The sequence below is a fragment of the Chaetodon trifascialis genome, chromosome 19 (genome assembly GCF_039877785.1).
Source record: "Chaetodon trifascialis isolate fChaTrf1 chromosome 19, fChaTrf1.hap1, whole genome shotgun sequence".
Taxonomy (NCBI): Eukaryota; Metazoa; Chordata; class Actinopteri; order Chaetodontiformes; family Chaetodontidae; genus Chaetodon; species Chaetodon trifascialis.
The window spans coordinates 16,233,265-16,256,314 of NC_092074.1; the positions used below are offsets into that span (position 1 = coordinate 16,233,265).

Here is a 23,050-nt window from a genome sequence, read left to right on the forward strand (position 1 = left end):
CGTCAGACTGCCAGTCGTCTGTGGCTCTGCAGGTTCTGACCTCCCGCTGTCAGGGGAAGAAGAGCTGTCTGGTTCGAGCCTCCACCAGAGACTTTGGAGATCCGTGTTACTCCGGCACCAGGAAGTACCTCAGCGTCATCTACACCTGTGGTGAGTCCCAATAGACCTTTACTTAGGGCTTCATTTTCTTACCACCAGGGGGCGATGTTCACCGACTGATCAGCTTCATCCCAGTCTTGAAACAATGAGTCCCAGAGTTACTTGCTTTAAAATGCCCTCTATTACACTCTCAGAAGAATTAATGTCTTTTCATTTCTTTTAGCCAATGGGCAGTTAAGGTGCCTCTAACTGTGTATTATGGTGCCTTCAGTGGAAATACTGTGTTCTGGTTACTATCATTGATTATTTAATGTACTTCTTTATTCACCTTTAAATGAAGTGCAAGGATCTAATTAAAGGACAATGTGCTATAATCACTTTTTAAAATAAAAAGTGATTATAGCCCCCCCCCCCCAAAAGATTTAGTCAAGAAAAACAACTTGCTTTGTATCTTCTGTTTTGACTTTTCGTCTGTGCGGATGAGGAAGAATGATGGTCTTCCTTTCTATCTGTTCCCCACCCCTGGGCTAATCCTGACCTGTCAAGATTGTAATTCATTAGCCGCACACGCTTTGAGACACACTCAAACACACACACACACACACACACACACACACACACACACACACACACACACACACACACACAGCTAGAATCCAGGCGCCTCCAGCACCAGGAATTGATCGATCAGCGCCACGGCCTGGAGGCCCCCCCACATCCACCAAAATAACAGGCACAGAGATCCAGACTGCAGGACGACTGCTTCGCTTGGTATTTCTTTGAGTTCTGATTTAAAGGACTGAATTTTTTGGATGTCTTTCTCTCCCCATTGGGCCTGAAAACCACCATTATAGGACTGTAAATTAACCAAAGTCTGTGTGAGGATTGTATTTTGTGAAGTTCTGATCACAGTTTATGGCTTTTATTGTGTGGTTTTGACGGTCCACCACCCGGTCCTTTGAGTTTGTTTGTCAGAAGAATCCATCCGTCCTTTATCTGAGCAACAACCGGTCAGCGCTGACAAGAACACGCCGCCCGTTCAGCTGTGTTTATGGAGTCGTTTTGGCTTGAATCTCTGTCTGACCTCTCTTATCTGCTGCTGATAACACAACGTGCTCTGCTAACAGCTCTGGTGCTGAATCAAGTCGGTGAATGTGTGAGGTATGCAGGGGATGTGGGACGGTGTAAATGTTAAACAGATAGAGGGGAGGGCTTGCTGTGTGTGGGTTTGTGGGGGGGATAAGAGGTGGGTTTCCTGGGCTGTGGTGGGACCAGAGAGGGGTTGAACGTGAGTAAATCAGTCCAGCTGCTGCAGACGTGAAGTCACTGGCTGCTCCAGGCTCCAGCAAAGTGGTAATTTTGGGGGATCCTCTTTCATTGGTGGTTGAGTGTGTGTGGGATTGACCCCATTTGTGTCGGAGTAGGGACGGAGGATGTCTGTCTCCACATGATTGGTTGCATTTGTGCATATCTCTGTGTAAGTGTGTGTGTGTGTGTGTGTGGTTGTCTGCACAGTGTTTCGTTGCAGCAGAAAAATGTGGCATCTGCTTATGCAAAGTGACTGATGGCACAGAATTTTGAGAATTGCAGGATTTTTAGATGGATAGTAAGTGTGTGTGTGTGTGTGTGTGTGTGTGTGTGTGTGTGTGTGTGTGTGTGTGTGTGTGTGTGCATGTGTGTGTCTGTCTGTCTGTACCACTAAATGCCCGAAGGAGGTGTTAACCCACTTAAAATCTTTACTGTCCCATGATGACCTAACTGCTGTTTTAGGGGCTTTTGCAGCATGCCAAGAATAAAATAATTTCGGAAATGGCTTTTTATGAGCGTAAATGTGTGCACGTGTGTGTGTATGGATTGATGTTTGGGTGTCATGCACACACACGCCGGCGTAAGTGCATGTTTGATTCACAGTACACGGACTCTCCGCCGGCCTCAGCTCGCCTGTGATTTATAAAGCCATCAACCCTCCGAGCTCCAGCTTCTTCCTCACACAGCCCCGGGGGTGGACTTGCTCCTCAGCAATAACACAGCAGCAAATGGCCCGGAACCTGCCATCCGTCTCCCAGCAGATCACACACACTCCACACGGCCGCCACCGTCAGGCTTCATTTACATCCACTGCTCCCCCTGGAGGAAATCCCTGTTTGTTTGTTAGTCAGAACTCACTTAAGCCAGGAGTCCGATCGCGGCTCTGCATATCTGACATCTCTGTGTTTAAACAAGGTGAAGCTCTGTCTTGCAGATTATTCATAGCCTAAATATTTACCCTTGGTGCAACTGTTGGAGATTGATGAATGAGCCTGCTCGAGGCTCTTTCTTCAAAAAGCGGAGTTGCAGTGTGGCCCCTTTGTAGTTCCTCTCTTGTAATGTTGTGTTGGTTACTTTGTTGGGGTTTGACCTGCACCTTTTGAACGACTCGGCCTCTTTGCAGCATGTATCCATCTGAATGTTTGATTAAAAAAAGTTCAGTTCTGTCTGATGTTGTATGCATAGCGTAAGGGTGTGTTTTGTTGTAGGAAGGGTCCTATTTATACAGCTTGCTCACCCAGACCTCTGAGGCCTGTCCTGCAGCCCCAAAATATCCTTCTTCCTATTTGCTGGCGTCTTTCCTCTGCCTTGTGAGCGAAGAGATGCAGCCAGAGGGCGTCCTGCGTCTGTATGTGTGTCTCTACACCAGAAAGCAGAGCGATAGCTTTAAACCCGATTTAACAAAGTATGATTTAGCACGGCCGTGCTGATCAAATCACATCCAGAGGAATCTTTCTCTCCTTCCTGTGTCAGTCCCTGACACAGGCCTCCCTACCCAGAGCACAGTTCTTTTCCTCCCCTGAGACGTATTAAAGCCTGAGACTTTATATCAAGACGAGGAGGCCTTCCTCCTAAACTTCCCTCGAAGGCTTCCCCTGCGGTGTAATGGATCACTCTCAACAAGCCACACGGCCTCTTTTGAACCAGAGCAGGCTTTCAGGGGGATGAAAGGTTATGGAAAGCCTAATGAACAGGTCTAATTTCTGAGGAGGAAATGGATTAATTGCGGTGCTTAGCTGGTTAACATGGATCTGGGTTTGGAAAAGGAGGGGGGCACTCAGTGGAACAAGCAACTCAGGCATTTCCAGCCCTGGGGTTGAAACCTCAAAATGGAAATCAGATCCCAGAAAAAATCCTAATGAAAGTATAATGAGACCATTAATATCCTTATATCTGTTTTCAAATATAGGGCTACTGCCGCTTTTGGCTCGGATGCAAAAACAACAGATTTTCCATCTACTGGATTACTATGTATTAAATGTAAACATCGTTTTGACAAAACAGTCCATTTAGTCGCTGTTTTATGGCTTTTGAACATCCGCACAGCCTGAATCAGCAGATGGATTTTGTTTTCTGACCACTGAGTTTCAGAGCTCGTGCGATTCTTAATTTTTTATGGACATTTCCCCTAAATGGCTGCACGGTGGCGCAGCAGGTAGTGCGCGTGCCTCACAGCAAGAAGGTTGCAGGTTCGATTCCCGGGTCGGGCCCTTCTGTGTGAAGTTTGCATGTTCTTCCCGTGCATGCGTGGGTTCTCTCCGGGCACTCCGGCTTCCTCCCACAGACCAAAAACATGCTCATTAGGTTAATTGGTGACTCTAAATTGCCCCTAGGTGTGAGGTTGAGTGTGAGTGTGAATGGTTGTGTGTATGTGCCCTGCGATCGGCTGGCGACCGGTCCAGGGTGTACCCCGCCTCCCGCCCGTTGACAGCCGAGATAGGCTCTGGCCCCCCCACGACCCCGAAAGGGATAAGCGGCATTGAAAATGGATGGATGGATTTCCCCTAAATTCAGTCACTCAAGATCTCAAGATCAGAAATGTTCGGTATTTTTATAAAGCTTGAAAGTTTAATTTAAATATCACAGAAATGTGGAATGTGTGCTTAAATATAATTTTTTATTTGAAGGCGTGGAGCTCATAGTGCCCTTGGACAAATGCAGTAGAGGATCTCAGCTGTAGGAGCTTGTTTCATTCATTTTGCTACCGTAGAGACTGAACTGCAGGCACTGACAGAGGTGTGGTCACTGGACTGTGCTGCCGGTGTTTTCAATGGACGCAGTCCGAGTGGAGGAGGCACTGGCCGCCCCCACTTGTTGGCGGGGGGGGGGGGGGGGCTCTGATTTAGATGTAACGGGAAAATGGAGCAACATAAAGATGTAATTCAGAAGCTTGAGGGTTCGGATTGTCCCAGTTGGTTATGCAGACACTCATACACACAAATATACATGCACAAAGATATTTGAGGTACACTTGTGGCCGCTGCAAGCCACACACTCCTGCAGCTCCCCCGCACACATTCATGTCATGTCAGCAGAGGAGACCGTGGGGAAGATGTTTATTTTGGCCCAGTTGTGTGGAGCTGCAGTCCAGCCGGGCAGGCAGTAGCTGCTGCTGGGCCCCATCGTACCGCTCATCATCCTGTATTTGCAGGACTGGAGGACAGGCAGAAGCACACACGTTTACACCCCGCGCAGTGAAGACATTAAACACTCCAATCTGACACATACGCAGGTCTGCACACGCAGCTGATATATGACCGCTTTCAGGTTCAGTTGGTCAAAGCTGTTTGCTTTCTTGTCAGTATGAAAGTTTGAGTTCTTCATCTCTCCTTAATGTATCCCACAGCCTCGACTCAGCTCTGTTTCTGGGACGCACTGGCCCTGCTTCACATGTAAAAACACCAAACTGCAGCAGGCCAGGAGGCCAAGTTGTTTCATGCATCTTCACTGTTATTTCCCGAAAGCCTCATGCAACCTTCATCCATCAGTTGACGACCGCCATCAGAATTTAGACAGTTTAGACCAGTTGTTGCTGTCAGTGGGCCCAAACCCCATTTTCAGGACCAGTATCTGGAAAAAGGATATAGATTCAAATATTAAGCCACAACAATGTCATGAGCAGTCATGGAGGTCTAATCAGGATGTATCCTAAAGCAAAGGAAAAGCAAATATGTGAGGGATTTTTTGCCAATTATTGATAAATATGATCAATCTGAACTTGATGATAAAGGTATTGTTAGTTATTATTTTGCAACTGTCATTATGCTTTGTGTGCTTTTATTTCAAGGAAAAAGATTAAAAAGGAAGGAAAAAAATGTGACAAATAATATATAAATATGACCTGATCCTCACATAAATAAAAATTCAGAAAATCTGAAAATTTGGCAGCTCATAAGCTTTCCTTTGAGCCCAAGTTTACTTCTCTAGTTTAGAAATAATGCTCGCAAGGTTTACTGTACTCAGGACTCCAGTGTGCAGTTGTCATGGCCCTTGACTCCCAAGAGCAGCTTTGTTCATTGAGTGTGCTTTGTGTTGACTTTTGGTTTATGAAGCAGAGACGGGGGCCGGTTTTTCTCCGTCTGCCGATTGCTGCGTCTCTGCGGACTAACTTCTTGGAAAACTTTCAGAACTTCCATGCGAGGGTTGTCAACGCTGTTTGATTTGATTAAGTATGGTCGATTATCAGCTTATGATTTCATTATCAGTGTGGCTGAAGAAGCTTGTGAAGAAGTCGATAACTGAGCCATGCTGTATATTAGCAAGTTTAAAGCTTTGTATTGTAATATGCGCCCTGTTAGCTGAAAAGACATTAAGAATTCCTTGAGTATGTTTTCACCTGAATGCACCGCCAAACTGAGTGTGCTTTACTGCAAACAGCCAAATCCAGTTTAACCAGGCCGAGCGTCAATCACAGGAAAATGGCCTCATTTCACCCTGAAATACTTAAGTGCTAACGTCTCCTCTCATTGCGTCACTCTCCGGTATATGACCGACCCCACTCATTGGGCAAAGCAAACCAAAGACCCGGGACAAAAGGTGTTTTTTAAAAACAGTCTTTGACCCAAACGCGATCTGTGGTGTGACTGAGTGGAAAAGCAAGCAGAAAGGAATGAAGCGGCCCCTCTGACTGCTCCCCGGCCTCGTAACACAAACCTGACTCTGCAGAAACCCTGGAATAACAGCCAGCAGCTGGCACTGTCGGGAACGCCACCGCGAGAAAACACACAGCACGTGACCTCACCTGACCCGCGTGTGTGTCGGCGCGTTGCGTTGATAATTGGCTGTGGTCGCTTCAGCCGATGCCCGTAAAAGGCTCAGATAGTCGTCTCCTCTGAGCTTTACTGAAGTTCGGTGAGTGACGCTGAAGCCGCTCAGGGCGCGGTCCCCGGAGCGGCGCTAGTAACATGGAGGGAGTTTTTGGCGGGAACGCACCGTCGCCATGGTGATTTGCTGATGCATGCAGTTGTGGCTTTGCCTTTGCCTGCATGTTCAGTCAGCTGATGTCTGCCCTGCACCCGTGTCTCATCGACTTACATCATGCGTCTGGCTGTTGGGTGCACCCCGCACACACACTCACGCTGGAACACACACACACACACACAAGCAAATGAGAGCAGGTTAAATCGCCCTCTTTAAAGCACATCCACGCTCGTCATGCATTAAAAATCTGGTTTAATACCCAGCCGGTGTGATCACTGCCCTGGGGGGGAAAGTCTGGAAGGAGTTTAATGAGATTAAAATGAATCTTGAACAAAAGGTGTTAATTCCCTTTTAAGTTCTCGCAGCTTGTCTGGCCTTTCCCACCCACCGCTCACACGTTATTCACCACGCACTGTTGGTGTCTGCTGTCTTTTTGGTTCTCCGTCCCCTTCAGTGCTCTTCATTTACTTGTTTATATCGCGCTCGCGAGCTGTAAACCTCATCCCTCTTCCTCATCTGTCTCCACTCTGTCCACTGTTTCAGCGATAGCCCAGAGGTTAGAGCTGGAAGTTGACTGGTTCGTGTCCCTGACTGTCTGAGGACAGAGGAATTTCTTCATGTTGAGTAACTGAGTTATGCAGGTCCTACTTTGAGCAATAAACCACCAACTGCTTCCCAAGTTGCTCAGTGCCATAGTTTTTTCCAGGTGTCACCTGCTTCATATAATTGTATGCAACACAACCTTATCAGCTAAATCCACCCTTTGGTCACTGAAGCTGCATTGTTGAGATTCAAATCCTTTGAAGTCTTCTTGTTTTATCTGAAAGGAAAAGTTTATTACTCGATCAATCACTCAAAATTAGAGGCGGCAGTTTCTCAAATGGAAGATAAAAAGAACAAGAGAGAGTTTGACCTGGGTTGTTTCCATTAAAAACTAGATGAGTGAAATAAACAATGAGTCAGCGGCTCTTCTTACGGTTTCTGATGTGGCGCTTATGAAGTGTCTCTAATCTGTTCTTGTAAACTATGCAGTTAAAAATTGAGCAAATCCTTCTGGCAAAGGAAACTAAATGACTGATTGCGACTTCTCAGCAAAGTAACTGAATTACAGTGAAAAGATTTATTGTTAACGCGGGCTCAGGGTTATTAATCATTTTGCCCGTAGGTGCGGAAAAACGTCGACAAAGCCTCATATCTCAGCACAGTATCCGTGACTAATGTATGCAGTAAGTTTCCTTTTTGTCTCGAGCCAGCCGAGCTGTGATTTGTATCATCGCTATTCGCTTGTGCACAGAACCAAACCCACAAAAAGCCCCTTTAAAGATAATAGAAACTGGAAACGGAAACTAGACTGTGTGTCAGCCGGACGCTTTGATTCCACTATCAACCGACAGTTTAGTGAGCACGGGGAGTTAACAACAGAGGGCTGCACTGATAACACAGGTGAGTGCGGCGCGATAGGGCGAGCGCCAGCTTAGCTCTGTCTGGGTTTGAGGCATTCAGCATCCGCTCTGTCAAAACGTGCCGAGATAATGCCGTGTGATGTCTCTATGTGGTAGATTTTAGTGGGTCGATCGAGTACGTTTACCTTCCTCAGAGCGTCTCGATGATGACCTGAAGTCCAGTCAGAGCTCAGAGGAAACGCCAGCTGCAAAACAAACATGCACAAACATGATATATGCGAAAACTCGCTTTAATTATGGTGGTGCAGTTGACTAACTCTTGAAACAGAAGACACCAGGCTGACTCAAGTACTGTACTTTATAAATCACCTATAAAACATGATGCATGTTATATAAAATGGTTAAAATGAGCTCCACCGCTAACCAGTAATGTATATATATATATCAGCCTTAAAGGGGGCATTTTCTGCATGATGAGTACTTCTACTTTGGATACTTAAAGTACATTTTGGTGGTAATAGTTGAATACTTTTGACATATTTAATGTATTTTGCTTATTAAGTGTCATGTCCTGCAGTATCAGCATAATTCAGGATCCAGATGTAGATTGTTAAAATCCTTGGACTACTTGTTTTTATTTTGTTCTGTGGTTGATGTGTTGTCTTTGCTAAGTGTGTGTCATCAGTAGAGCTGCTGCGTTCTCAACTGTTAAATTAATCTGCAACTGTTTTCATAAGCGATTAATTGGTTTGAGTAAGAAGAAATAGTCCAAATTCTCTGATTCCAGCTTCTTAAATGTCGATATTCCCTCGTTCCTCACTCCTCTATGACAGCAAGCTGAATATCTCTCAGTTGTGGATAAAATAAGACATTTGCAGACGTCATCTTGGGCTTTGGGGAACTCTCATTGACAGTTTTCCCCATTTTTGGACATTTTAAGCAATGAACTGATCAATTGAGAAAATGATTAATCGGCGGTTGTTAGTTATCATATGAGAGTATTATGTGTAGATTAGCAGTTTTGAGCTAATTATTGATTCCTTGATTTTCTTATTTGCTTCCTGCTTTGCCTCCCCTCCTGCCTTTATCATCTTTGTTCATGATATCAGATAATCAATGTCTGTCTTCCTCTCCTGTCTGTCCTACTGGCCCAGTACTGACCGGCCAGTCCGACCTGGACTCTGTGGCTCCTCTATGGAGGCCATAGGTCTCATCAGCAGTGGTCTGTGTGGGAATGAGAGACAGAGGGCCTCTCTGATGATCATTTTTAGGATCTGTCGCTCTGCTGCTGCTGCTGCTGCGAGTCAAAACCACTTACGTCCCTGTAACCGCTCCAGCCCCCAACATAGGAAGCACTTTCCAGAGCGGAGGAATGTTCTGCGTTTGGCTTTAGGCTGTTTGTCTGCTTTACAAACGGAGGATAATAGGAGCATGCAGTCAAGTTAACGTTCACAGAGCGAGACAAACACGTGCACACATGTACGAACATACCGACACACGTAAAAAACAAGCACAGATAGATTACACAGTGCATGCACAAACTGAATGCACAAACTGTACACACAAACACCCCCCCCCCCCCCACACACACACACACACACACATACACCAGTCCGGTGGTTTTTGCTTGGCCTGTTTTCCCAAATGAGCGACTGCTTCTTTGTTGGGGTAGAAACTGCAAAATAAGCAAAGCTCCGGACGAGAACTCGCTGCCAACTTTGTCGAAGTCGTAAACTGTGTACGCTACTGTTTTTCGCGTCCCTCTGCGCTCACGGCGAAAACGGCCCTCCGCTCTTTTTGTGATCCGTCGCGCTTGTTTTCGTTTGTGTGTAGAGTGGTGTGTTGAACCGGAGGAGGCGGCGAGGAAGGGGGGCAGACTAATGCTTTCCAGTCTGTGGCTGGTTTCAGTTTTCCTCCTGCGGTGGACGAGGATAGAGGGAGAGGAAGGGAGAAAGGGAGAGGGGAGAGCTGGTGTGTGCGTGTGTGTGTGTGTGGAGAGGCAGTCTAGGGGGTGGGAACCAAGGGGAGAAATTCCCAGGGCATCTGAAGCTGGAATTATAGTCCGGCAGGATGCATTTAAATGTCTGTGTGGATCCATGCAGACAAAGGGTGTAACTATGGGCTTGCAGAGGAGTCAATGCGCGCACGCCTCCTAAATCTTTTTGTTTCAGCTGTATTTACAGTGACTTTTCATGAGCAGTGGCCAGAAGAAAAGCCTTTATACAAAGACGCACAACGACGATTCCAAAAAAGGTCAGACGCTGTGAAACACAAATGAAAACAGGGTGCAAACAAACGGTTTTAACAAGTGATCTGAGTGCATGTATTAACATCGTTTGTCATCATGTGTTCACAAAGAGATGAACCTCGCTCCATCGACTTTCCAGGATGCCTCTTTCAAACCCAATCATGATACTCTCACCTGTTAGCAATCAACCTGTTTACCTGTGGAACGATCCAAACAGGTGTTTTTGGAGCGTTCCACATATTTCTGTCTTTAGTTGCTCCTGTCCCAACTTGTTTGAAACATGTTGCTGCATCAAATTACATCAATCAATGAAGGTGGTTAGGTGAAACTTGAATTGGGGTCGTGATGTAGAGTTCATTCTAATCTCATTTTAAAGGCGTTACTGTTCTTTGAAGAGGAGATGGCGTCTGCTTTCCCCGGGCTCCTGTTTGTTTGTATCTCATGCACGCGGCAGTCCTGCTGACGGCTTCAGTCCTCTATCTTGAAATATTGATGTACTGTATGTTACAATGTATTAGATTTTGCAGTGAATCAATCAAGAACTAATTGACAGTATTGTCTGTCTTTAGCTAATGCAGCAAGTTGAACACCTGACAAATCAATGCACTTCTCCATAAAAAGCCAGTGTTGCAATAAAGCAGTCCTGCTTGTTGATTTACAACACAGCGGCCTAATTTAACCCATCCCGTGTTGTAAAATCCTGCTGAGTGATATGCAAAGACAAAAGATATCATATTGCGGTTATTTTGTCACAGTCACGGTGTTAGTGGGAATGGGAATTTTTGCATTGGGATCTTTGCTGGCCTTGCTCTCACATACCACATTCCCAGATTCCCAAACTGAGCTGAATGAAATTCTCATGTAATTTCCTGGAGCTGCGCTCGTTCTCTCTTTTTTTTTCCCACCTCCCTCTCTCCTACTCACTGGTAGCCCCCTCCTCCTCTTCGCCTGCTCCTTCCCTCCCCCTTTCTACCTCTCTCTGACTGCTCCCTCACACAGCAGTGGGCTGTGGAGGTGGACACTGCTTCTGTCTCTCTCTCTCTCTCTCTCTCTCTTTCTCTCTCACACACACTCCCTCCCTCGCCGCTTCATACTCTCCCTCTCGCTCTCTCCTGCTGTCACATTCCAGTTGTCTAAAGCCGGGTTTAACTTTCTCTCTCCCTGAGAGTAGGAAGGAAGGGGAAGCTAAAAGAGGGGGAAAAGGGGGAGTCACCATAAAGGAGCGTACCTTCTTAAAGGGGCTATCCTTTTCGCTTTCCTCCCTCCCTCCTTCCTTCTTTTTCCTTTTTTGGGCCGCGCTCTCTCGTTCTGGTCGGACCCACGGTGGACTATTCACGTGAGCGCTTGTTTTCACGGCAAAGCTGGTCCCAGCTCTCCTGGCGGGACGGATAGGAGGAGGAGGAGGAGGAGGAGGAGGAGGAGGTGGAGGAGGAGGGCAGTGTTTGACAAGCCAGACAGCCGCACACAAACACATGGTCAGAGAGAAAGTTACTGGCTGGACTCCGGAGGATTTTCCATTCAGCAATGTGTTTGTAAGTGTCATCTCGCCTTCTGCCTGAACACGCTTTTAAATCTCCGCTGTAGTCTGGCTGCTTCTGTCACAGTTTTGTGTTATCTCTTTTTGCTCTTTGGATGTTTAGGAGTCATTTCTCCGCATGTTTAAGCTGTCATAAGACTCAGTGTGGAAGTTTAAATGCCTCACCTTGTGCTGCCCTCAGGAATGTCCTCGCTGCCTCAGCTCTGGCTGTTGAGGATGTGAGGAAGGTCTGAGCGGGTAGATGGGTGTGTGTGTGAGGTATTTGGACGTGTGTGTGTGTGTGTGTGTGTGTGTGTGTGTGTTAGGGTTCTTGTGAAATGTCAGGATGTACCAGGGTGACTGACTGGATTAGACTTGGACAGGGAACCGATCATGTGTGGACAACAACCGCGTGAGATCACGTAGATACAGACAACACACACACAAACACACACACAGATGCTAGACTGATACCTGACAACCCTCAGTATTGTATTCCACCTTTAGCAGGAGCAGCGAAACTCCTTTTTCCATGTGTCTGCCTGTGTGTGTGTTTCCATAGATGGTCAGTGCTTTTTCCTAATGAGCCCTGCTGGCAGGAGTCTGACTAATTAACCACAGGGTGCATAATACAGTAAACCTAAGAGGGCCAGCGAGTCGTTCACACACTGCAAATACTGGTGCTGACTCAGAGCAGGCGGCTCGGCTCGGCTCAGCCAAAACATGTCACTGAAGCCCAAAGCCCCACGACGCCCCTTTCTGTGAACGTTTGTTTTCATTATCGGTTAACCTGCTGATTTTTCTCTTGATTAATCAATTAATCATTTGGTCTGTGAACTGTCAGAGAAGCTGTTTCCCAGAGTTTCCCAAAGATGCTGAGTTAACGGTGATAAAAAGCAGGAACGCTTAACATTTGTTTTGCTTGAAAAGTGACTAAACCGATGAATTGATTGTTAATTGGTGATCATTTTTCTGCCAACAGTTAATCGATTACTTGTTTCACCTCCCATGCTGCATTTCTGATCTGACAAGGTCACTTGGGCTGTTATATGAGGAAATCTATGCCACAATTTAGCTCGAACAGTAAGTTTTTTTAATAGTTATGTACATTTCCTTTCTTACGCCGCCTTCCTTTTTATATGTTTGTCTGGATTAATTACTTTTAAACATTCTGGACTAGACGTTAGGCTGATTGGTGGTTGTCTCTGGTTGCTGTACTTCCTGTAAAATTGCAAACTCATGAGAAAACGTTAGTCATTAAAGAGATGTGGTCATTCAATAACTTTGTTTATCATCGTCATCTGATTCTGAACTCAAAATATGCTTCCCGTTCAATCCACTTGCACAATTGTAGCGATGGCTCCCGCCGTTCAGCACGTGTTTTTCCACAGGAGCCCGCCTCGAGCTCAACTCAGCTGCAGGCTTAACTCCCAGCGCTGTGTGCACAACACCTGAGCGCCACCCCTCGTAAAGCGGGCCCAGCGAGCGGCTTGCGGCGGACAATGGCGCAGTCAGTTCCCGGGCACCAGAATGATTGCTTAGATGGTTTCCGAATGCTGTGTGTGTTTTCCTGCCTGTTGTGGACGCGTGCATACAGTAGGCCTGCGCTCCTGAGACTGTCAGTGTGCGACTTAGTGTTAAGTGTGTGCATGCATCCACACCTACCTCTCCCTGTCAGCCAGGTTTCCCTCTAATTGACGCGTTGCCGTTCCCCTGTAGCGCCAGTTTGCAGTGCCGGCCCTGTCCCTCCCAAACCACAAGGGACTCTTTGTTTGTAATTTATGAATTAGTGTGTGGTTTGGGTTACGAGAGGGAGGGCAGGCCAGAGGCTGACGGCGCAGGAACAGGAAGGGGAATAAGCCCGGCCCGCTCCAGCGCTCATTTTGATTAGCTGTATGTTAACGCTTTTGTTTATTATTCCAGATTAGCGGTCTGCATGTGCTCTGAAGATGAAGGGACAGATTGAAGTGACAGTAGAAATGATTAATGGCCGTCTTTCTCCCTCTTTCGCCTTGTTTTTCCCCTTCCTCTCGTTTGCACCCCACACACGGAGATGTGACTTCATGTTTGACAGGTTTGTGATAATCTGTGTAAATCTGCGTCCGGCCATCAGATAAAGCCGGCTGCTTAGTTGTGAAAACAGAAAGTCAGACCTTCTCTTTCTCTCCCCCTGCATCTTTATGACTCCGTGCAGCTTCGTACCCCCCTGCTCGGAGCGCTCTTTCCGCCATCCTTTGGCTTACTTTTGCTCTTTTTCATCAAGTGGTTTTATTTACTTTGTCTAGTCTGAATGGAACCTGGCGCTGTTCTGAGCTTTGGCCCGGTTCTCTCACAGAAAAGCAAAAGCCCTCTTTCCTTTCCAACCCCCGTCTTTTTTCTCTACCCCTGATTTGATTTTTATCCTTTTCTTCTCTGTTCTCTGTTTTTGAAACTCAGCATGCATTCCTAATGGCTTCAGTTCTCTTCGAGGGGTGTTTTCTTTTTTCCTTCCTTCCCACTGCCCTTCCTTCCTTCCCTCCTTACTTCCTTTAATCTTTCTCTAAAAAAAAAAAATCTAAAATAAAAGTCATTTTGAAGTCCATGGGGAGGGTGTGGGGGTCTCTTGATAGCTAAAGCAGATGTGCCCCCCCCCCCCCAAAAAAGAAAAAAACTTCCAGGCATTCTTTAGCGTGAACATGCAGCTGCTTGCAGGGGGTGCTGGGGTCTCCTGGCCCCCATATCACACCCTGTATTCACCCCACCACCATCTCCGTAATGCCTCTCATCCTCACATTATCTGTATGGCTCTGGCCCCAGCCCCCCCGTCTCTTCTAGCTGCCAGGCGCCCTCAGTCTCAATTATTATACACCACAGTTCTCTGTTAACAAGCCGACTCTGCAGACCGTCGCTCTGCTTCCAAAAGATAGAGCCCTTTACTGTACAGTTCATCTACAACAACTCACTTTTCCTTTCCTCTTGGGCCAAGTTTTTCTCCTGGAGGAGCAGCGTTTTATCGCTCCTCTGATGTCTGTGTTATGGCCCGGACTGGTCCTGGATGGAGGGATTTGTTGGAGCCTCGTAGCTGTGGGGAGTCATTTATCTCCCAGCGAGACTCTGGGGGTAAGCCCGCTGAATCCTGCTCGATTTAAAAGGTCAGCGAGGTGGGAGAGGGGGGAAAAAACGCCAGAGGGTCGCTCACATGGGACCGAGGGCGCAGAAATAAACACACGAAGATCCAAAAGACACACTTGCACATTCACTCTCTGTCCTGCTGTGAAGATACACACTGAGCGACGCTTTAGTCGAGATACGACAGAGAAACAAACAGCCAAAGTGTTTATTCCAGAGTCATTAAAACATGACATGGGAACATTGTGTGTTAGTAGTTGAAGAAATGAACAATGTCTTCATCTTTCTAAACTCTGGATATTTTAATGGGGGAGGGGTAAATGTAAGTTTAATCATTTTTAATGAGGTAACTGAACCTCAAGTATCAAAGAGTATTTTTATATGTCGTAAAACGTGTCTGGAGGGGGATCTTTAACATGCTCTGTATGTGTGTTTGCTCGTCTTATTTGCAGTGATAAGAAGCAAATACGAGCAGATTGGAAGCTGCAGCGTGCAGTGGCCGGGTCACGCTCAGGTCTGGAAGATGCCAGAGAAGCTCTTCAGTGGCCTGATTCAGCAGGCTTTCTGCCCTGTTAGTTGCCCTTTAGCAAGCCATGCCGACCCAGGAAAATTAATTTTCTGTACGAGGCAGGGCGAAGAACGCTGCACCTCTGACTGTGCGTGTTTTCCTGGGCGTGCTGGCCTGAGAAGAAACTTTACAGTGGGTCAGTTAATTAAACCAGAGCATTGCACCGTGAGCGGGGCAGAGAAAGTGCAGTGTTCAGGTGCATACCGACTGCGTGCGTTCATGCCCCAGTTTCGCCAAAGGTGTGTATGTTTGCTCACATGCCTGTCCGGCCGGATTTGTGCGTACGAGACGTGGTTGAACTGGTATCTGCCCTCAACTGTGACTGTTATAACCTGCTGGGAAGAAAAGATAGACTGTTTATACTGAGACGGTTTGAAAGTCAGACAGCTGCCGTAATGCAGTGACTACCCAAACAGTGTCCGCACACATGAATACAAACGATTGTTTTCTTTTTAGATTAATGCAAAGAATCCTGTATTTATCTAAAACGAAGGATACTAGTGTAAAAGAACTCAAGAAACTGACTAAATCCCTCATTCAATGACGTTAAGATGTGTCGTTCAGCGGCTGCCTGCGCGAGTGTGTGTTGGTTTTTGCCATGCTAGCGTATGTTACTGTTTGCTGTAAGCACTAATGTCAGAGGCAGCAATGCTGCTGTTCTCCTCATAGGGACTGGCATGGAGTAGCATGTGGTGTGTTTTTACAGCCCTCTCTTCGCCTTCCCCTCTCCTCCCCCTCGGCTCACCCTGCCTCACCCCCATTAAACTCAATTTGTTCTGAGAGGCTACGAGTCCTGAAACATGTGCTGCACGGGCGCAAGAAGGCAGAGAAACTTGACTTAAAGGAGGATTTAGTGGCATAGTGGGGAAAAAGAAACGAGTGTTGACTCAGAGGTGGAGACAGAGGTTGGCAGAAGACACGGGGAGACATTTATAGCGTACATTTTTAAGCAGTTAATCATCAAAATATAGTTTGACTATGAACTGTTGTTGGTATGCTTTGGCTAACTTGCCAACAACTTAAAGTCTTTTTTACAAACTAACAGAATTGAGAGAGAGAGAAACACAGCAAGAGAAAGAGAAACAGAGAAGGGTTTTTTTTTTTTATGTTTTGGCTTGCTTGACTCCTTATTAGAAGTCTGGAGACTTTCAAAAAGCCCAAACACTCCTCAACAATCCTGCAAAACGTCCAATAAAGGTTGAAATGTTATGCAGCAGGATTACAGGGTGCAAATTTAATGAAGACTCCACATCTCAACGAAGAGACTTTGAGAGGAGGTTTCTATCTAAACATGTGTTTTACGTCGGCCCACATTTAGTAGGTTTGAATATACAGTAAACATGTGTTTCGGGTCGCGTTGCCTTAGTAGTTTTATCGCTGCTGTATTTCAGGTTTTAGAAATTAGCAGACATGCTTAATGATGTCTGTAGATTTTACAGCCCAGGGTTTTTGAATGAAGCATTAAATGAGTAGCTGCAGATGTGAGGCAGGTTTTCAGATGTCTGCCGGTTAAAGGAAGCACATCTGCTGTGATTTGTGTAAGTGATATCTAATAAAGCAGTGAGCTTTCAGGGCTGAATTTGATCGTATTACTGTCTAAAATCCAAGATTTGTAATATTTATATAAAAGAAATAGCTGCTGCTGTTGGCTTGAAGTATGCTTTGAAGTATAATAATAAGAATACATGACCTGGAAAGTTTAAAAAATCTAACATTTCTGTGCATATTTGAGCAACAGGCCTTAATTTAAAATCGTCTACTTGGAGTAAAGTTGTATTATATGCTCAAGCATCAAGTAGAGGAACTTGATATCAGTCGAATTTAATCGATTACACTTCAAATGTTATGGAGGCTGTCTGAACGTCAGATGATCTGTCAAGGTCTCAGTATGAGATGCTTCACAACGATTAAGATCTGAGATCGGACACTCAGAAAACACAGGCCACAGAGATCAAGCAAGCATGTGATGGATCACGACCTCTATCAGCCAGGGTCAGCCCTCACTCAAGACAATATTGATCTCTGATTGCTGTTTCAAGGGTCGAAGGTTATCTGTCATTAGCTGCTGATGAGTCAGCTCTGTGCACCAGGCAAAGGTCAGGAGGTTTTTAGGAGGAAGTAAACTTTACAGGATATCTGTTGGATGTGTTTGGTAGTGGTCAGGTACCTCTGATATGTGCAACTTGTCTCTGTGTACAATTAAAGGATACCTTGGGTCTCTTTTAGTAGCTTTGGCTATTGTTTCTAACTTTTGTAACATTGCACTCACCAAGTTAATCACTGGAAATGTGGTGAGAAAGCTAAAAAAAAAAAAAGTCAGATGATGCAAGAAACACCAGCCGCCAGGTTAGCCAAACTGAGCTGAAAGAAAAAAAGCAGCCGAACTGTAATATTTTTGGCCAAAATGTGAATATTCAGCCATGCTCATTTCTGTTTGTGGAGGGATGAAACAAGATAGGTGCTGGTAGGTGTACTTTTTAACTTTAGACAGAGCCTAGCTAGCGTTTCCCCTTTGTTTCAAGTCTTTATGCTAAGCTAAGCTAATCACCTCCTGGCTCTTGCTTAGCTTAAAATACAGAAATGAGACTGGCGTCAACCAACTCATCTAACCCTGCAAGGAAGCAGTGAGAGTGTCAGTGTACCTTTAACATAAACTTAATTAACTTAAGCCTTTATTACTCACACATACTGCAAATGTGGCGTTTATATTTGTAGTGTAAATGTGAAATGCAGCACTTAATTATTAAAGCAGCAATATTAATTCCTGAAGGCTCAAAATATATTCTCACCCATTGGGATGTGTCCTCTCTTAAATAGCCTGCAGTCCCGGCTTAGCCCGGTACAGTAGAGCCATGCTGGGCTGTTATTTAAAAATCTCCCAGAGAACTCCATCACTCTGATCTCGAGCCAGAGCCCGCTGATCTAGCCTCCAAACACCACCACGGCCTCAGTCTTCCTTTCCCTTCCAACCGAGGATGAAGGGATGATGGAGGGAGAGATGGAGGGAGGGAAGCTCTCTCCCTGGCCCACTTTGGCATGCTTTTTTCTGCTTTTTTTTCCCAGCAGGCCATCTGTTTCCTGTCTGCAACATGACACCAGTGCCCGACTGGGTTCTGGTGCTCCTGAGGTGTGTGTGTGTGCGTGTGCTTTTGCAGGGTTTATGATTAGCCTCTATGCTAATACAGCTCGTCATTTATGTTGGAACAAACGGGCCCATGTGCTCTCATGTGATTGGAGTGTGATATAGCAGACGCGCTGTGTGGGAACCGCTGACTGCTGTAACATCAAATCATATTGAATGTTCTCAGTGGCTGATGTGATGTGGTAATGCATTATTTTCTGTCTTAGCATCTCATGCAGACACACTGTCTTTTTCACCCTTGTTTGTGTGGAGCAGCTTGAAATAACGCTCTTTCTGCCAGTTTCTTAAATCGAAATCTGTCTACTCGATGCAGAGAATGTAATTAATATCTAAACTCTCGAAGTGTTCGGTTGTCTAATCAGGTTTGGCGATGGTGGCTGTTTTGTCTGACCAGTGTTAGGTCCTGTGTTGGCTTGAGGGGGCAGTCTCTGTTTGGATCTTGGCCTTTCTCCACTAATAACAGTAATAGAGCTGGCTGGATGAACCTGGATAATCCCCACTCTCTTCTTTCACTTGCTGTCTAGCACAGCGAAAGAGGGAAAATGAAGGTCTACTCATTCAGCTTCACTGTCAGCTCAGTTTCTGTTTAAGTGGTAAGTTGGCATCTGTGCTTTAGACAGCTAAAGCAACAAATGAGAAAAATTAGACCGTCCTGTCCGTCGGCCAGAAGCAGCTTCAGTTCTTAGTCTCTGTCTTTCACTCTTTCACTCTCTTTTCCCCTGTCTCACCCTGTCAGATGGGGATTTTCCACCCATACGCCCACACTGAAAAGCTGGACGCCTCTCTCTGCCAGTGTGTTTGTTTTTAATCGATGTGCATAATGACGTTCGTCAGCTAAAGCGAAGCCAGACCTCCAAGTTATGTTTGTTTAGCGAGGCCACTGTTGATCCAGGCCTCTGTAGGTCTGGCTGCAGCCTCAGCCAAACCAGTCAGATTTTGGGGATGCTACTTTTGTGCAACCCAAATTTTTTGATAGCTTCTTGATGAAGGCAAACACTCATCAGGGCTCTGATCCACTGCAGGTCAGGGTAGGCTGCTTGGAAGCGCAAAGCGGAGAAGAAATCATTTACCAGTGGACTGCCAAGAGCTGTTTGACATATCATGGGGAAGTAGCATTCTGCTTGTTAAATAACATGCATTTAAGTGGAGTTAATTAAGCCCTTTTCAGCAAAGTTGATGGACAGTGTGGCTCTGAGATGTTTGTTATGGATGAATGCAGTTAATAATAGTTCCAGAACAAAAATAAAAATACCGCCATCGACAGAGAAACAGTAGACATGTCAGAACAAAGGTTCCAATAACTGCATGTGATTTCTTGCATGATAAAAGAACAAAGAGTTTCTGAGGACCCACAGACCCACCTCAGAAATGTTACACACAACCACATGTTCTATGTTTTGATCACAAGGTTTCTCCTCTTTCATTTGTTTAATAAAATGCCTGTCAGTGTTAATATGACAGTTGCCCTATAAAGGTCAGTGCTGATGAATTCATGGGTGGTCTTCTACCTCTGAAGAATGCTTTCAGTCTAATCTCTGACTCCGCAAAACGTTAGCATATCCTTGACCCTGCCGGATCCATCTCACAATATGCTGCACATAATCTTAAAATGCATGAATGTTGCGATGTATAGCACATATTTAAAGGGATACTTCAACATTTTGCGAGACAAAAGGATTGATATAGCTCTCGCGTCTGAAAGATAAATATGTAGATGGAGTCAGGAGGTTATCTTAGCTCAGCGTAAAGACTGGAATTAGGAGGAAACAGCTTGCGGTGCTCTGTCCAAGTATAACAAAATCCAACCAGCAGCAGCTCTAAAGCTCACTAATTAACATGTCGTCTCATTTGTCTAATCCGAGGAAAAACTAAAGTCTAAAAACAAACCATTTGCTGTTTGACGGGGGGTTATGAGCTGGACTCTTTCTTGGCAGGGAGCAGGAACTTCCTGGAATCCCCATTGGTTGCCTGGGAACTACTCCCGGCTAATCTAAACTCTCAGCGAGATACCCAATAAGCTTATTTTTCACAGTGTTGAACTATTACTTTAAATTTCTGTCTGCATGTTCCTCATCTCTCTCTCTCAGTAGTTGACATAATACATACAAATGTGTTGGCCTGCTTGGGTTAAAGCTGATCAGGCCTCAGGGTAAGCCATCATTTTTCTCCTCTCTCCATCTCTCTCCATCCCTCCCACTCTTACTTCCTGTCGTTCTCTGTCTCAGGGTTGAATATTTGTGCTGGAAAGGTGTTCTGCCTAATGTGTGCGCAAGTTAAAGTGTCAAGTGTTGACCCGTGTGTCAGGTTATGCTTGTGTGAGTCTGCCTCATGTCAAATCTGCACCAAACCCCCCCACAGCCATCCAGTTTGAAAAAAAAGACACGACCGTTGGGATCAAATTGCATTTTCTAACTCTATAAGCTACAGTTGGCCCGGTGTCGGAGGACTACTACAGCCGTTTGATAGCAGGGAGATTTACAGCACAGCTGGAATGAAAACACAGCAGGCTGGCCTGGGGATTGAGAAGACAGATCTTCCCAACTGCGACAAGGGTTAGATTCCTGTTGCGTAGAGAGTTATAACCTTCGCGAAGGTTATGTTTTCGGTTCGGTTTGATGATTGTCGGTTTGTTCGCCTCTTTGTCAGGATTGCGGAAGAACTGCTGGCCTGATTTTCACGAAACTTGGTGGAAGGATGTCGCACTGGCCAAGGACGAAGCCATTCAATTTTGGAGCACGTCCGAATCGCAGGGCGGATGCATGAATTACTTTTCACTTTTGTTAACGTTGTGCAATAGGACATTTGGCCTTGGCGGTGTAAACGCTGTGCACGTATACCCTCCAGAGTTGTGCATTTCCTTGTGCTCATGCAGTATATCTAAATGAGACTTGAGGACTTGAGAGACAGTGCGTAACTCTGATTGCTCTATCTATTATCTAATCACAGCCATGTGCCTACAGGCTGCAGGACCTCTGACGTTGTCCAGGCGCTTCAGACACGGCAGCAGGTGTTTGTTTTAAAGGCCGTTGTAAAAGAGTCTCTGGTACCCTCTGTGTCTGTCACTCTTCTCTCTGTCTGTTTCTCTCGTGCTCTTTCTCTCTCCGCTCTTAACCCTGAGGACGTGCATCTGCATCTGTTGTAGCTCAAGCCGTTTTAAGACCACGTCTAAGTTGACAGGGGCACAAGAAGAAGAAGAAGAGGACAGGACACAGCAGGACAAACAGATAACCATGTGCGCCCAGGAAGTCTTCAGATGGAAATGCCAAAGCGTTGCACCCACATGGGACACAGTTGGATCCTGTAAGAGTACTGCAATTTACGTGGAAAGTCTGCACAATTGCAGCACGTGTATGTGTGTATGTAAGAAGCCCAGCAAGTGCACTGCATGTCTTCAAGGCTCCTGTATGCCAAGAAAACCAAGCCATAAGGGGTGAAAGGAAATGTTTATGCAGGCTTCTCCTCTCTCTTCCTCTCTCATCACCCTTTGTCTTCTCTCTTGATCACAACCAGCTGCTCTGTGTAGCCCGTGATAGCGCCCGCCTGCTAATGTCTATTTTCAGAGGTGGTTCTAATAATAGCTCATCGCAGAATAATGTCAAAAGTCTGCTCAGATGGGACAGGATCAGCCCAGCGCAGGGCTGGCTATCAAACCTCAGTGCTTTTTTTGGGGACTAGCTGAATTGTGTTCATAGTACTGAGTGTCAGAAATTGCTCGAATCAAGTGCTTCATCACATTCGTGCTTATTCTCAAAGTCCTGCAAGTCTGGTATTAAACAATACCAAGCTAGAGTCCAGCGTTGTGGTAGCAGACACAAAAAAGGTGTAGGTAATATGCTTGTCTGCGTGTGCCATGTATATTTGTGGTGATGACAGACTTAGGCTGACCCAGACCTCTCCATCATTACCTCTGTCCAGGCCTGACCGCTAATACGGCCCAGCGCCCTGTCAACACATGGAGAAAAAACATGCCTCCCTTTCTTATACACATCTGAACACGCCAGCTTCCACATACTGCTTAGGTTTTCATCAGTTCTTCCTCTGTGGAAGAGGCGAGGAATAACGTAGACAGAACTTTACTGGTTGTGATTCACTCTCACTCAGGCCCTGTCTAATTACCTGACAATGACAGGGCGCAGGAGCACCTATGATAGACGAGCGCTACATGAGGCAGGTGGTAGTGTTTTAGCAAAATGATAAAGAGGGAGCGACGGATGCATCAAATCACAGAGCGCGGAATGACACACAGATGCTAAAACAGACTCTACGGTGTTATTTTGCGACGAGTATATCCTCCGTCATTTTGTACAATGGGTCATAATCTAATCTAGTCATGTCTGCTGTTTACTGAAAAGCCGGTTTGTTATGGAGAGGGTCTTAAACACTGCATGTGACTCATGCTGTTGCAGTATCTCGACCGTGCTTAAGCTCTGTGGTAAAACAGTTTTTACTGTCCAACTAGTTGATATGTTTGGTTTTTCTTTTGGAAACGCAGCACTTGAAATGTACATGATGCTATCACCTGTTACCATTGAACCTGTTTACCTGTGGAAAGTTCCAAACAGGTGTTTTTGGAGCATTCCACAACTTTCTCAGTCTTTTTAGGATTTGGGGTAGCACATGTACGTCACAATGCCACAACCACGCCTTTGTCTTCGTCTAATCTGTGTCCCTGCGCTTCTCAATTAGGTTCTGTGAAGAAGTTAGCTTTATCAAAGAACCCATTCAGCAAGTTAGGTGC

At 45.7% G+C, this 23,050-nt stretch overlaps 1 protein-coding gene across 3 annotated transcripts in view; it reads left to right on the forward strand.

Annotated features, from left to right (window-relative positions):
• LOC139348170 (protein eva-1 homolog A) overlaps positions 1–23,050 on the forward strand; it is a 68,250-nt gene that overhangs the window by 31,122 nt on the left and 14,078 nt on the right. The window contains exon 5 of one of the 3 annotated variants that reach the window (XM_070988125.1): positions 7–150. In XM_070988125.1, coding sequence (XP_070844226.1) covers positions 7–150 — 144 coding nt within the window. Of the gene's footprint in view, positions 1–6; positions 151–11,014; positions 11,511–18,032; positions 18,298–23,050 lie in introns of those variants that run through there. The other 2 variants (XM_070988126.1, XM_070988127.1) reach the window with 2 other exon arrangements.